Here is a 16,900-nt window from a genome sequence, read left to right as displayed (position 1 = left end):
AAAATTATTTTTAGAACTAATTAATATTGTTAAACCAAATGAATAATACATATTTAAGAATTATGAGCCTGAAAAATTTATATAATTAATTAATGTTCTGTTTTTTATTTAAATCAATACAGTTTCATACAAATGCCACATGAAAAATGTAAGTGCAGACTAAGAAAAGTGTTAAGAGAAAGACGATACTACTAAAACTAGAGATAGAAGATAAGACATCATGATACTCTTCCTTTGATGATAGCGCACTTCAAAAGAAAGAGACAAAATATATTTTAGCTTAGAGTATGTTTTAACTTTTTTATATAAAAATAAGGAATAATATTTAAAAAAGAAAATGCAATGAATATATTCGAAATATTTATGTACTTAGGGCATTGCACTGGTCATTGACATAATGATCGCTGTAACAAAATTATTGTTATAAATAGCTCTTTCCAGATTTAGATACTAGATGGGAAGCCATTTATTTCACCAACCACCGAGAATAATTGACGAATCTTCCCGTTTAGTGATCTCTGGCATTACAATGTTCCGGCAGAGTCGAAACGTCGCCAGTTACACGAAATAGTAGTTAATGTTAATTTATGCCTGCGCAAACGTTGCTACCGGGTTTAATTTTGCTAATTTAGTTTGTTTATAGAGGCGAGATTAAACTGGGATATGTGTAACAGATTGCTAGAGCCGTATGCGTATGTGAATATTATAAGTCTTCATAAGACGGGAATGTGTGGAAGAAATTCGGGGACGGGCCCATAACAGAGGGGCATGAATAGCTAGAAAAAACGATGTAAGTCTTGTTACATTTAGAAAATATTTAATCTAAATTAAATACGGGATAATTAAGAAAATGGACTCCAGCTCGGATGCATTATTACAGTGAAAAAAATTGCGAATGCGCTTACATTGAAAACAGTAATAATAAGAAATATACAGTTACACAGATATCGTACAGTTCAAAAACATATAGCCATGTATAAAAATCAAGTTTTATAGTTACATCCAACTTAAATCCGTATTATATCTTATTTATACGAGAAAAGACAAACAAAATGTTCTACGAAGACGTATATTAAAAAAAAAAAAATTAATCTTGTCATGATTTATCATCATCTAAGAGCGAGACTTTTATAGATGGAATTCCTTTCATTGCTATCTCTCTTCATAGCTAAATACTTTCTGACACGACGCCATTTTACGTACTTACTTTTATTTGACTGAAATACAAATTAAACCGAATTGTCCAATTCATAAAAGTTATGGCACCGCAAATAAGCTTAACAACCTAATTGTACAAGGCAATCATTTCACTGGACAATACAGTTGAAACCGAAATGCATTCAACGCAGTACAAATAATGAAAAACAATATATATATATGTGCCTATATAATTAGCAAAATAAAAATAAAAGCTATTTCTTCTAATTCGAAGGTAATTTATGAATCTCTTAGCATATTTCGGCAAAAAATTAATTATGACGACTACACCTATGAAAGAAGAAAAGTGATCCTACTAATATTATAAATCCGAAAGTTTGTGAGGATATAATATGTTTGTATGTATGTTTGTTACTCTTTCACGTAAAATCTACTGGATGGACTGTTATAAAATTACACTTACACGAGTAGAATATTACTTGAAAATAATACGTAGGGTCATTTTGATCCATGTATATTGTATATTTTATCATACACATACATGTATGTACACATACATGTACACTATAATAATTAAAGTAATGCCTTAATTTGTGGTTATAATCTCATACTGATTGAAATAGATGCGATTGCATCAGAGTATCTAACCGCATCGAGATCAATAATGTTATGTCATACGTGTACATGAAATTAATTCAATGAAAGTTCAGAGGAAGAAAAAAAATCAAATTTTTTATAGGTTGGTTTAAAGAGCAACGATATTTAAAATAATGTTTTATGCAATGATTTTATTAAAAATCTTTAATTGAAACCAAATATCATTTTACGCGCGTTAGTAAAATAAAAAGAACATCGAAAATTTATTTTTCACATGTTTATTTAATCAATATGGCTTCAAACCTATATTTAAATCTAAAACAGATTTATGATAAACTATTTTAGCTACTATTTTTGTTATTTTAATCGAACTTGTAATCGGATATGTTTATCGAATTAAATATCACGTTTTAAAATTAATAATTACAAAAATCTGACATAACTATCGCATTTTGAATCCTCATTCTCTCTCTCATCTCAGCATTTTTTCGGTTTCTTCCCAGCCGTTGAGCGTCGGTGTCCAGAGTCTGCTGTATTTTGTATAAACAACTTGACATGTTATAGCAGCATCAAAATATCCAACATCATCACTTGCATACATTTTTTCCCACCACGACAAGATCACAATGAATCTGTTACCCAACAACACAATGTTATGATTATAGTATGACTAATTAGGGTTGCTACCCGTATTTGATATTAAAGTATCTTACGTGGTTTCGGGTAAGTAATTATATTTTCTATCAAACTCAACTTATTTCTCCGAGATACAATAAGGTTGCTCATACATAAGCATTTTAGTCGAAATACAGACTGACAAGATCCTGTGCGATTGCCTAGCACTGTAGCAATAATTTACAATTTATTATAATAAAAATGTTTTTAAACACAATAGTAAAGAGAATTAAACTGTCCTTCATTTACCATTGTACCTATTGACCATGTACATTTTTCGTATCTTTAATACCAACGAACTTAACACTAATACTAATGATAAAAGATGGCAACCCTATCTATGACGGATGACAGAGGGTGTCGGAAGATGACATCACAATTAGACGAGATGTGCCGTTTCCCGTTCATTAAATCATAATATTCACTTTCGCTTGAATTAATGCAAGTATGTAATCACCAGTTCGTTTTTCTCGAACTTGGCTTGACAAACGTAAATTACACACCACAATACAACATATCGATTTATTATTAATTGTTTTGTTCAACTTATATACAGAAAATTACACAAGTCAGATGTTTCTGTGACGTACATTGCACAAGTCGTGTTACAGTGACATAGGTAACACATACAAAGAAAAAAATACTTTAGAGAGGCTTGTTGCGGATTTAGTTAAAAATCCAAAGACAAAAATAGCCAAACAAAAAAAAGTGCCGGATCCGCTCGGGCTTGGCAGAAGGGGCAAACCCAAAATATAAACTGTCAAGAATTTGTGTGACTAGGAACGCTTTCCTAGTTTTTCTTGAGCTTTGACGGATTACGGCTGAGTAAGAAACCGGGGAAGACCCCCACGATGACAAAGATCCAAAGCCAAAACATCATAGACTAAAAAGGTAAAGACTAGGTCTAAAAATATCAAAGACTATGGTGTATATTTTTCATCTATCGTATCAATACAAGAAATCAATTTTCACGTGGTGTATCAATAAAAGAAATCAATATTTTCAAGTGGCTAGCACATGAACCTACACGAAATCATAGTAATATAGCCTCTTTTACCGTTGCATAGAGTTCTATGCTATATTGATACGATATCAATACAAAAAATCAAACTCCTCACTGTCTTAAAGTACCGCAACATTTAAGTTTCCCCGCATAGAACTCTATGCAACGGTAAAAGAGGCCATATTGCTATGATTTCGGGTATGTTCATGTGCTAGCCATACCGGCTCGCTGTCGCTTTTTGTACGACAACGTATTAAGTCAACGGCCGAGTCATCTAATCTAATAAAATGAGCAGTAGGTCTCAGCTGATGTTGCTCAGTAACGGGACAGCACTTGACTGGTTTCCCAAAATGGCGGGCGACCTTTTGAAACAAAATTCTCTAATACTACAAATTCTTTAAACTCAAACAGATAAAAAATAATTGTGAGGAACACCATTACTTTATTAATTTTCTCAAATTTTTGACTTGACTATTATCACAAAAATTATGAATAAACAAAAGCGGAGAAGTGATTTTCATATAGCATTTTTTTTTTCTAGATAAATCTAGAATTTGGATAAAATGGTATTGCTATTAATAACATTTTATAGCTTAAAAATATAATCAACTAATTGAAATTCTAATTAATTACAAAGATTGCCATTGATTAGAATTTTTATTTGGCTGAGCATAATACATAATGACAGCACGTATTCACATCAATTAATTTTAACGGTTGTTTTTGTTAATTATTTTTTAATCAATTAAAATTTTACCTCAGGTGATATTAACTCCCAGATAGGCAAACCGTGAATTCATGCGGATGCTACGATTTTTAGAGTTCCGTGCCCACTCCGTACTAAAACTCTGCTGTCCATCCATTTGTCTGTCCGTCTGTCACCAAACTATATCTCATACCAGATAGTTGAAAATTTCGCAGATGATGTATTGCTGCTATAACAACATACTAAAACAACGTTACTTTTTTCGCGAGTATATATGGAGCTTTATAAAAACTACTTTGTACCTACTGTAATATTCGAAAATATTTGTGTCCCGCTTGCTGGATTCATGAATTTGATTTAGATAATAGACTAATATATGTTATTAGCCTATTACTTATAAATATTCATCTGACTAACAGTAACTTGCTAATCAGAATTCTACTTGAGTTCGCATATTTATACGATTTCACAATACGAAACCAGTTCATGTACAACTGTACATCAATCGAAAATCATTGCAAAAGCGCGTCTATTACTTCCGTATTAAGGTCATAAAACAGCTTGACGTGTAGTTGACTGTAGTAATTCAGTATGAATGGAAAATCTTTATTGATTATTTGAAGCTCATTGTTCGTTTCACAGTCAATAATATGCTATAAATCTCAGATCTTTATTGTCACAATTAATAAGGTTGAAATTGGAATGATCGTTTTTGTTGCTCTAGGCATGTTAAATCTAGATAAGGTTTTGTGACCGTACCTATACTCACTTCCAATTTAACCAAATATTTAACAAATCTATTATTAGTCCAAGCGCGTTCGGGTTCACTTAAATTAATAAATATTTAACACAAAAGTGCTATTGGCGATTTTAGAGCGTAGTGAATTAGTTTGAGATTTTAGTGTTACCTAAACATATAATTTATAAGTATCTAAACAAAACAGCTCCAATGCTGAAGACTTCGTAAGTGAACCTGCAGCCTGCCAACACTACACAAGCTGAAAAACACGGGTGAGAGCGTTCCATGTTATAAAATATCCCCCTTCATAAATAATGTATCCTCCATAACGTAAACAAACCCTTAGCGTAACAAGTTCTCCAAGTAGCCAACAAAAAAGCAACTATACTTCAAATAAATAATCTTGTCCCACCGCTTGAATCCTGCAAGGCAGTGCCAAAATCAAATCCAAAATACACATTCGTCTTTACTTATGTATAGATGTACTGCTTTATTTGTTTGCCAGATTAAGTAAAATAAAACATGAACCTGTTCTAGTGTTGTAATTTAATAGTTCAAATATTATATAAAAGAAATAAATAGACAACGCGCGTTCGGGTTCACTTAAATACATAAATATTGAATACAAAAAAGTGCTATTGGCGTATTTAGAGCGTGGTGAATTTGTCTGAGTTTTAGATTTACATATAATACCAACAAGCCAACAAAAAGCAACTATATTTCAAAGAAATAATCTTGTCCCACTGCTTGAATACTACAAGGCAGTGCCAAAATCAAATCCAAAATACACATTAGTCTTTATTTATATATATATATATATATATATATATATATATATATATATATATATATATATATATACATATATATATTATGTAGTGTACTGTTTTACTTGTTTCCTAGACTAAGTAAAATAAAATATAACCTGCTTTTTCAAAGAAAACCTCAAAGCTATAAGATAAACAAAATGAAAGAATTCCGGTAGCAAATAAAGGCATCCCAGATAAAATTTAAGACAATTAAAAATATTTAAATCACAACACATAATATACTTCGATAACGAATATAAAACGAAGATAAAAGAGTCTCGTCACGCTTATAACTCATATGGCACCTCAGATATTCCGCCAACATTTGTCTTAAATAACCTAATATTACATACTTATTCTATAACCCAACATTAGAACATACTGATAATTCCAAACAACATTCCTGCAACAATAAAAAAAAAGGCCCAATATAAAAATAAAAGATAAGAAATTAGAAAGACGCCATTGAAACCAGGAAACACAACAAACACAATAGCTAACACGTAGAACAAAAACAAATCCACAGCTGCAAGCCATAAATGAATAACATCGTCTGGCTTGACGCAAACCATAAAACAAAGCAATTGATCCCTACAACAAAAAAAAAGGCATGAAGGTTACAATTTATTACAAAATAGAAAGCTAGCAAAAAATATACCCTATTACGCAAAAGACTCTATAGACAAAGGAACCCCGAGCATTATAAACCTTTATTACCTACCTAAACAAGTTGGCACAACCCAGAGATTTACATTCGACGTTATAATTTAATATTGGCATTAGGTACCACAAACCAAACTTCATAACATATTCAACTAAAACTAATACATTTTTCTCCACAGCTGCTTTAGAAATTAAGCTCTTTTTACAGCATAGAAATATGGAGATATACGCAGACACCATAACAAAAATCCCAGGTGATGGTAACTGTCTATATAGAGCAATCGCATACCAAATCAACGATCTGTTTGGCATTACATTCGACCATCTAGCAATCCGACGCGACTTAGCTAAGTACGTTAAGGATAATCAACACAACGATAACATACACCAAGCTATTAGGAGTAACCTAAATGACACACTAACAGATCTACAGACTCAAATCAACAAATACCTACAAGCTCAATATAAAGAAGGTACCTGGGGTGGGACTGATATATTGATAGCAGCAGCTGAATACTACAGCATCAACGTCAAAATCTTCCAAGGCTATCCGCTAAAAGAAACAATACAATTCAGCCCGAAAAATAATGACGCAGCAGGTTGCATAGGCCTAATATTTAATGGAAATCATTACGACTGCTTCAAGAATCATTTGGGCGCTTCTTCACTAAACCCCACACAAAAGACAGAAAGCTCAGACGAATGCACCCCGGAAGAAATAACTGACGAAACCGGCTACAGACTAATAAGACCGAAGCCTCATTACACAACTATAAAACAAATAGACAACATCAATATCGCTACATGGAACGTAAGAGGCGCAGCGACCTTAAACAAAAAAGCAGACATTGACTCGATACTAGAAGATAAATTGATTCACATTGCATGCCTACAGGAAACCCAAGTGGGTTTCCTTACAAACACAGGTTACTTAAAAACAGGTTCTTACAAATCTAAACACTACCTCTGGTCTCTATGTGAAAACCGAAAAAGGGGATTAGCCATCCTAATCGGAAAAAAATGCGGTCTCACAATAAAATGGACAAAATCAAACACAAACAACATGGCAGCGCTAATCTACCTAGATAACCAAACTACACTATTTATAGTTAATACACGTGTCTCAAACTCAACGTCAGCGGCAACAAATGATTTAGCTAAATTCATACATTATAATACTGGGCGACTTCAATGCACACGTCGGCTACCAAAACCCAAAGACACGGCATAGTCCAAAACAAATAGGTAAAAACCTGCATCACAAAACTACAAACAACAAAGGTGAAATCATGACAGATCTAATAAGAATGGGAAACCCCCGACTGGACACATCTTTCGGCCGCAATAGTTGTAAAACGACATACAGATCCGGCCGCAATATTTCACAAATCGACCACATTATGACCCAAGCTAAAACTCCACCATCATTTAACTATATAAAAGGCGAATACACGCCACTTTCGGACCATAAAATCATCTGGGGCAATCTAAGACCTTTAAATAGAAATACCAACAAGACCCACCAATTTAATACTCAAACAACAACATCCAAAAACAAGGAGCTAAACACATTTAAATATAAATCGCTAGATTATGAGCTACTTCAAAGTAAAGGCACAAAAGAAAGATACCAAACGGAAGTAATTGAACTTTTAAATAAAAGACAGCAGAACAAAATCAAAGCCAACCTTTCCTGGGAAGAAATAACAGGAACTATGAAAACAGAAGCCACGAACATCCTGAAATTTTATCGGAAATATTCCAGAGATATACAGGTTAGCTCTAACAAAACTACAAAAAGCAAAATGCTTGAAAAACTAGCGGCCCTCTGACCCAATCCACCAAAAAATCCTGAAAGAGTGCAGATATCACCTACAAGCAATAGAGGTCGCTGAGGAACAAGAAAAATATCGTGCATTCTTCAGTGACCTATCAACTAGACACCCCTCAGTAAGAATGAAATTCACATGCGAATTCTATAGAAATCATAAGCAAACAGAAAGACGCCGACTAAAGCAGACTTTTATTTCTATGTCTAAATGGGAACAAGTACTGGCAAAAACAGAAGGACAAATCATAGAAGAATTGACAGGCGAAAACGCAAAAAAAGAACTAGGCGCGGAACCTACACTATAAGAAATCGAAGGAATAATAAAAAAAATGCGCAATAAAACAGCCCCGGGAATAGACCAAGTCGTAACAGAATGATACAAAGCCAACCCAGAAGAGCTAAATTTAGAAATTCTAAACCACATTCGAACTGCATGGAAAAAAAAAATCATACTGCCATCCTCATGGACTCAGTCGATTCAAGTGCCACTCCCTAAAAAAAAAACTAACCCGAAACAGGTAAATGACTACAGACGTATATCAATATGTAGTAAGGGATACAGAATTTATGCAAACTTTTTACTAAAACGACTGGACGAAACAATTGAAACAATAGACAACTACCAAACCGCCTTTCTAAGTAATCGCTCCACGGATGACCACATGTTCACCTTACGTCGAATATTGGATGAAGAATGGAAAGCGGGTGAAAAAACTTTTGTTCTTTCGATCGACATAGAAGCAGCATTTGACACCGTGGATCACTCAGCCCTCAGAGATATAATCGCGTCTAGAACAAATAAATCCATGACAAATCGAATCATAAAAGCCACTTTGAATGAATCTACATGCATTAAATGGTTCGGACAATAAACCAAATGGATAAAAAAAGGTAAGGGTGTCAAACAAGGCTGTCCCATATCACCAAGACTCTGAACAATAGTTATGGACGACGTCTTCAAAACACTAGCGGAAGAACTACCTTATATAAAAATTAATCAAGATGACAAAATTCAACTACCAATTATTCTAGCCTTCGCGGACGACGTAATCATAATATCAAACGATATTCAACAATTAAACGAAATTTTTGTAAAGGCCACAAGTCTATTAAAGTCAGTAGGTCTTACAGTAAACGATACAAAAACGAAATTACTAGTTCGCGACCCACTAAACATAAATAACAGGATTTTTTTTGTACTGGGAGAAACTACTTTATCTCCCGTTAAAGAAATTAGGTATCTAGGGACCTACATCTCACCTGTACTGAACAGGAATGGTACAGTAAATGCCCGCTGCAAACAAGCGATCAAAAATTCGAAGACTCTACAAAAATTTATTTAAGAGTTCCCGCATGCAAGGGAAAACAATAAAACTTCTTTACAAAATGGTGATAGAACCAACTATGACCTACGGCCTCAAATGCACAGCACTAACAAAAGCGAATCGCTCAAAACTTAGAAGATACGAAAGAATGATTTTACGCGACATGCTAGACAATGCAGGCCCCGCATATATGTACAGCAAGATACACGACATTCTGGATGGAAAAACTATTACAAAAATAATCAAATGCCTTCGAATGTGTTACTATGGACACATACTACGACGCAGAGACCCACATCTACTACACACTGCATACAAACATGAAGCAAAAAATCGTAAAATAGGTCGACCTATTTATACCTGGAAAAATTCCCTACAACAGGACATGGAATACTATAAGAAAAGCCCTTCAGAGTGGATAGAGCTCGCAACAGACAAGAAACAACTCATTTCAGCGGCTAGAGAAATATACAAAATGGACGAAACGGACAGCGAAATAGAAAACGACGAAACCGTCACCAACACACACAACGAAGTCAGCGAGGAAAACGAAACACACCAACGCTCTCCTCCATCGAATTACCCGTCCTCCTAAATTCCAATATTGGCTACAGGCTGCATAGTCGGTTGATTGTGGTCGACCGGTTGCGGCTAGTCGACCGTCCTCTCCCATCCCAGAGCGTGTCACTCCTTATAAAACCGTGCCCCCTGGTGTGGGGTCGTGGGTCTGGGCTTGTGCGACGCCACCGCTTCCACCCAGCAAGGTAGCGGTCGCTGGGAGGCCAGCTAGGGAACGTCCTCTGATACCTCGTATTGACAGCAAAAGTAAGCGAGCTCGACGCTGTTTTGTTGGCAAGGTGAAGCATGTAGACGAAGGACGTATATTCCAGCAAACGTGACTTTGATGGATGGAAGCAGCGTCGCATAGGTACGGCCTACGACCTGTATTCGGTTCGTCCGTTTCAGCTTCGAGCTGGCTGGGTGTGGTGCATATGTTCATGTTCATGTTCTAGGCATGTTAAATCTAGATAAACAAATATTATTATGTTATTAGCCAACGGTAAGCTAAGTTATCGGTCGTGGAATGATTGTTATCTGTCATCGGAAGGTAATAATTACAATAAATTGTTGATAGGGTCATTAAGGTGAACCTAGGTGGACAATAGGATTTTAGTCGGTTAGAATCTCCTTTAAATTACTAAAATATGTCACATCGCACGAAGCCATTTATATAAAAATAAGCTTTCGGAATTAAATTACCTAAATAACAGTGAAATCGTCATCAAAAACCATTGCGTGATTTAAAAGAAGAAAGCTTAGAAATAAACAGTGGTTGATGGCGTCTTTGTTTTATATTATGTAGTCATGATAGATCTATGTAAATAAAGTAAATAAACAGCAATGCAACATAATGTACAAGAAACAGGGCTCAATAAACAAATTCTTATGACTGATGCGTCATGGTCGGTAGAGCGTGAATTTAGAGCAGCGATAATGTTTATATGATTAGTTTTTACATAATCATTGCAATTATTATAACGATTTACGAGTTCACAATATAGGACTTGGATGAACTACATCATTTTAAAATAGGAAATAATTAAGTATATTTTGTAAAACATAGCTTGAGCTGAAACAGATGACAAATAGTATGAAAATAACTACATCTGTCTCTGTTGCACACATTTGATTGAATCGGTTCTTCCTGTCACATGGATCAAGCTATATTTTACAATGTATAAACTATTAGGTTTTAAGTTGCAGATGTAACTTTAGATTCCGCAAGTCAAGACTGGAGTTATTTTGTACCTTAGTAACAAGAAAGAAAGAAACAATTGGTGGAGACTGGGACATGCACAATAAAAGGCGAGGCCTTTATCACTGAACTCCAGTGCTTTCTCTCTCTTTCTCGTCGCTCTCTCTCTCTGTTTGTATACGCATTTATTACAAAATAAATCAAAAATAATCTCTGGAACAAAGCATTTGGAAAATTTCTTCTAGATAAAAATATCCAAAGAATTTTACTCTACCTGACTTATCACAAATATAACTTAAGAACTGCATTGTAAATTGTTTCTTATAACCCATTTCCTGAGAAGGGGACGAAGAACTAGTGAAATTGCAAAGACAACTTGTCAAATATTAAATCTTCCTACAGTTAACACTTCGTCCATATATAGGTATTGCTAAATGGAAAGCTATCGACTACATCTACAGTTATATAGCAATTTCTGGACCAGTCTCTAACATTTCCAAATTTTGAAAATTACTAATCACGTACTTTACCTAAGTAGGTAAACAGTAGTTTTCTGTAGAAAACTTTTTTTTAATATTATTGATTTTAAATACAGAAATACTTACTCGACTTCTGATTGTTGATGATATTGATATGAACTTACATATTATTTTGAAATCCGTATAAAACATATATAAACGTATATCAAGCTATCCCTAACAATACTATGAAGAGCGAACACAATACAAATACGCCCACTGACGATATATTGGGTCACGGTTACACGCGAAGATTGTCCCCACTACCTATCTATATTTAGATTTGAACAGCCAACAAACTGCCTTAATTCGTTACTAGAACCGTTTCATAGATATCCATGTAGATTAACTTTAAGTGACTCTTGTTATAAATAATATTTAAGAATAGAAGATATTTCAGGATTCCACCCGTTCCCTGATTTTAGTCATTTTTCACCAATAGATATTTCTTCCTGAGGAAATATTAAATGTATAATTTATTATGGTTATACCCGAGTGAAACCGGGACGATCCGATAGTTAAATACTGAAATATCCAATAGGACTTTCTTCATTACCATAACCTACTCCTAAGTCATAGATAGAAGAACATTATCAACGTGTCAAATTTTGTTTACTTTTAACACATTATTTTCTTATATACTACTCCACCAAAACAATTAGGCGCATGACAGGAATGCGGTTTCGGCGCCCGTACCTCGTCTCACCTCCCCGCGCTCTCCCTAGTGACGCGCAGTCGTGTACTCGCGCTCTGCAGTTACACCACGTGCTTTCGCGCCTCCTAAAATTTTCGTTGTCAGTTGGGTTTTTGTTGAGTTTGTGTTGTTAATTTTTGTTAAATAATTGTTATTAATTCATTCTGTGTTGTTTAAAAGTCCCGTGTTGTTTTTGTTGTTGATATTTTTTGTTAACCTCATAATGGGTAGGAAAAAAACTATCCGTGGGTCCGAAAGGACAATGATATTAAAAGTATTACATTTTTTTGAGGAAGAAAAGTTGCATGGAATAGCTATTCCAATATCTCAAGTGGAAAAGCGAGTGTGTACGGCTACTGGCATTAGTCGACGCACATTGGCCAGAATAAAAAACGAGGAAAAAGAAGTTTTGGAGAAACTAAGGCTTTCACCACAGCCGGGTACGTCAAGCGAAGCCCCAACAGAGACAGTCAAATTACCCACTCCAGGGAAAAAGCGAAAACAAAAGAAAAAGCTGGAAATTGATGACTTCATGATTTGTGCAATTAAAACAAAAATTGAAAGCTTTTATGACGTGTACAAAGAAGTGCCTACATTGAAAAAAATTTTAAACGTTGTTAAGAGAGATCTTAACTTTCCTGGTCAAAGAGAGACCCTGCGAAAAATTATAACAGAAAGTTTGGGATTTAAATTCAAAAAGTGCTCCAAAAAACGAGACGTGCTCATAGAAAGACCTGAAATAGCAGCGTGGCGTGCACGTTACTTAAGAAGATTAAAAGAAAACGACGACTTGGGCCCGGAAAAAAAACCTGTTATTTTTACCGATGAAACATGGGTCCACTCGCATTACACTGTCAACAAGTGTTGGCAAAGTCAAACGGTCCCAGGCATAAGAAAAAACGATAGTGCTGGCCAACGCTGGATAATCGTTCACGCAGGTAATACCCAATGAGCTGTCTTATTAGGGTTCCATATAATTAATATTTCTGCACGTACGTGATATTCTACTTTAATAATTTAACTATTGTTCATGTCACTACACTGTTTATTAATGTTTATATCTTTGTATTTCAGGAGGAGAGACTGGGTTCGTCGAAGGTGCAGACTTATTATACAAATGTAAAAGTAGTAAAGGGGATTACCACGACGAAATGGACACAGAAAACTACACGAAATGGTTAACCGAAAAACTAATTCCAAATTTGCCACCTAACAGTATTGTTGTCATAGACAACGCGCCCTACCACAGCAAGCAATTAAATAAGCCTCCTACTATGGCCGCTCGTAAACAAGACATGCAGAATTGGCTGAGCGAGAGAAACATTACGTTTGACCCGCGAATGACAAAGGCTGAGTTGAATTATATTATAATTCGCAACCGACCGGAAAAAGAATATTTAGTGGACAAACTTTTAGAGGAGAGCGGTCACGAAGTCCTCAGACTTCCACCATATCAATGTGACCTCAATCCTATTGAGTACATTTGGAACCTGGTCAAACAAAGAGTCGCCGACAAGAATGTCGATCAGTCAGAGAGACAAATCGAAAAACTAGCCAGGGAAGCCATACAATCAATAACGCAAGACGATTGGAAAAAAGAAATTAATCACGTGGACCGGTTACGGAAGGCGTACTGGGAAAAGCAAGGTTTAGAAGACGCAAGAGAGTTAGTCATAAATGTAAATGACGACAGCGATGACAGTGATTTGGAATCACATTCAGATTTTGAAAGAATGTCAGGGATTGAAGAATTAGATTCTGATTAGAACAATTTTTCAAATTATTCCAATAAATAAAGTACATTTAATCAATTAGGAGTTTTATTATTTCCTTTGCACACACAGTTCTCTGTTCCCAAAATAAATAAAGTATAGTTATAATATACACATACTAAGTTGTATTCACAATAGTTACTTACCAGTTTCATACTAGGTATCAGCGAGTCTCGAATATTCCCCTCCCTAGCTACAGTGACGCCATGTTTGCCATGTGCCTAATTGTTTTGGTGGAGTAGTACATCATTTATATATATCACGCACGTTTTCTATGGGGGAGGGGCCCATAATGTAACACAATAATATGGTTGTGTGTATATAAAAAAGTGTTAAAACTGAACAAAATTCGACGCATTGATAACGTACACGAACACAATACAAATTACCAGACTAACGGTCTCCGACGCGGTCAAGTCAGAGATTCCACATGTACCGGCGAATAACGGTGCCGGTTTTTGTACGGCCATACTCAGGCATTAAGGCGATTCGGTTACCCCGGCTGACTGTTTGGTGCATTAAGCTGTACAGTACATCGTACATCAAGTTACCCTTCATGCGACCCTATGCCATGGTAATAGAGGTTTTTTGTAATGATTTTGGGTAGGTTACGCTGTGCTGACTGTACATCATTATTGTTGAATATTATTTCTTGGTTTTAGATATTTTTATTGAATATGACTCTGTTTGTAGTAGTTAAAACTACACTAAACTAAAAGTACACCAATTCATTTCGCACTTAGGTACGCAAGCGCTGATATAATTGAAATGCAAACACCTGCAGTGTCTATGAACGTAACTATTCTAATACAAATGCTTTTGCTATATCATTATTCTCGTAAATTGACGTCAGCTAGTTGCGATCTTTATTGCTTAGTTATGGCTTTGTCTATTGAAACAAAAGACATTTATTTTACTTGACTAATTCGCTCACAATACGGGCACGTAAACCTTCTCAAATTAATCTTATATCTATTAGACCTAACCACAACAGTAGGACTTCTTAGATCCCCTACCATTTACCTGGTAGCTAATAAAACTTTAAAAAATCATCTTACCTAGACGATAGTAATGATAGGACCTATCTATTTACTGCGATTCATCTCTTTCGGTGTCATATCACATTTTCTAAGTTAGCTAAAAATATCCACAAGTCTGTTGAAAAAATTCATAGTGTCAGTTATTAAAATAAATCAACACATAATTATGATGAGATAATAACAAATAGGAATTTCAATAGAACAGAAAAACAAAAGGTAAAAATATAACAACAACACAATAAAAGTAATGGTAAATCCCTTGGTAATTAAAAATTATGACTTTGTTGATTCGCGGCGATAGCGCTTACTTTTACAGCTTACATCCTCTGACGATAGTAAATAAATAGTTATTAGTTATTTCCCACCAGAAATAAGGGCAGTTAATATTTTAAACTGACTTCCAGAAATGCATGAAGCCAGTTTTTCATCTATGAGATTCAAGTATGTATTCTATATATTTCATCTACCATAACCTGATAGATTGTGCTGAACTAATGCTGATGTATGAACGATTCTATTTCAATTTTTATACAAAATTCTATAAAGTTTTAAAATGTCATCTTCTTCTTTTCGAGTATATTAATTGCCGACACTGGTCTCAGATTTCATTCAAAGCGCCTAAAGGCATATAAGGTCATGAATTAAGATTATAAGAATAATTATGAAATAAGTAAGTATACATATAGTATTTCTCAAGAATTTCCCGTATTATTTACACACAAAAAACTATCTAGATCCCTTTGTGTATTTCAACTATTTATGAAAAGTATCTGTATGAAACCAGTTTCAATGAGATGATGCAAGCAATGGAACAAAAAAGTTGTAACAAGAAAGAAGTAATCACACAGCGTTGGTTCTGTATTTATACTTTTGCATTCTAGATTGTTATGAAGGTTATGATGACTGAATTTTTCGTAGTCTATGAAATTTGATCAGCTCTCAAATCTTCGGTTATTATTTAATTGTAGTCAAAGTGCATTTATTCAAACAATAAATGCACTTTGGTATGGTAAAATAAATATATATTACAATTATTTATTCAAAAATTTAAATTATTTATTAAATAATAAATTAATAATAAAAATACATTATTTAATAAATAATTTATTTAAAAATATGTGATATATATATATATAACCTTCACAACAATCTAGATTGCAAAAGTATATATCTAAGATTATTTTTTATTTTGACAAAATCTGTGTATTTTTAATCATGACATTATAATTATTATGACATCTCAAAAAATTTAAATGTATGCTACGATAATATAGTACTATTTAAATACGGATCTCTAAAACAATTTACAATTTAAATGTTTACAATTCATTCACGTCCAACAAAGGTAAAAAGTATCGACAGACGCTCTTAAAAGGGGCAAAAGAAAAAAAAGAGTGCCCAGCAAACACATTAGGCTGTATCGACACTCGAGGTCTAACAAAGACGGAACTCGGGAGGACATTGTACCTCTGAGATTGGAAGATTGAGACCATTATAGGCTATCAACAGCTGATGTACATTGCTTTGTAGTAATCGTAATATCACACATCCACGATATGCCGTCAGTACAGGTTAATAATTGGAACAAAAGTGTTTATCGATTGCTAGGTTGTT

The 16,900-nt window shown here is 34.4% G+C and overlaps 3 protein-coding genes across 11 annotated transcripts in view; 2 read left to right on the top strand and 1 right to left on the bottom strand.

Moving 5' to 3' along the window:
- Positions 1 to 16,900, bottom strand: part of Pgant9 (Polypeptide N-Acetylgalactosaminyltransferase 9) — a 183,416-nt gene that overhangs the window by 113,432 nt on the left and 53,084 nt on the right. The gene's annotated exons all lie outside the window — the stretch shown is intronic.
- On the top strand, positions 6,568 to 8,182 carry LOC128674883 (uncharacterized). The gene is made up of 2 exons (XM_053753865.1): positions 6,568 to 7,276; positions 7,647 to 8,182. The coding sequence occupies exons 1-2, from the start codon at positions 6,568 to 6,570 to the stop codon at positions 8,180 to 8,182; spliced, it is 1,245 nt and encodes a 414-aa protein (XP_053609840.1).
- On the top strand, positions 12,416 to 14,285 carry LOC128675042 (uncharacterized). Its single transcript, XM_053754127.2, has 2 exons — positions 12,416 to 13,412; positions 13,549 to 14,285. The coding sequence occupies exons 1-2, from the start codon at positions 12,698 to 12,700 to the stop codon at positions 14,238 to 14,240; spliced, it is 1,407 nt and encodes a 468-aa protein (XP_053610102.1). The 5' UTR covers positions 12,416 to 12,697; the 3' UTR covers positions 14,241 to 14,285.

The sequence above is a fragment of the Plodia interpunctella genome, chromosome 13, assembly GCF_027563975.2.
Source record: "Plodia interpunctella isolate USDA-ARS_2022_Savannah chromosome 13, ilPloInte3.2, whole genome shotgun sequence".
Classification (NCBI taxonomy): Eukaryota; Metazoa; Arthropoda; class Insecta; order Lepidoptera; family Pyralidae; genus Plodia; species Plodia interpunctella.
The sequence above is the reverse complement of the archived record's forward strand: the minus strand, read 5'-3'. Positions and strand labels throughout refer to the sequence as shown.

What these genes read in the sequence shown, in the direction of transcription:
- LOC128674883 (XM_053753865.1), top strand. Translation starts at nt 6,568, where the DNA reads ATGGAGATATACGCAGACACCATAACAAAAATCCCAGGTGATGGTAAC. An exon ending in GGGTTTCCTTACAAACACAG is followed by an intron (nt 7,277 to 7,646) that starts GTTACTTAAAAA and finishes AAATCATGACAG; the next exon opens with ATCTAATAAGAATGGGAAAC.
- LOC128675042 (XM_053754127.2), top strand. Translation starts at nt 12,698, where the DNA reads ATGGGTAGGAAAAAAACTATCCGTGGGTCCGAAAGGACAATGATATTA. An exon ending in CTGGATAATCGTTCACGCAG is followed by an intron (nt 13,413 to 13,548) that starts GTAATACCCAAT and finishes TTTGTATTTCAG; the next exon opens with GAGGAGAGACTGGGTTCGTC.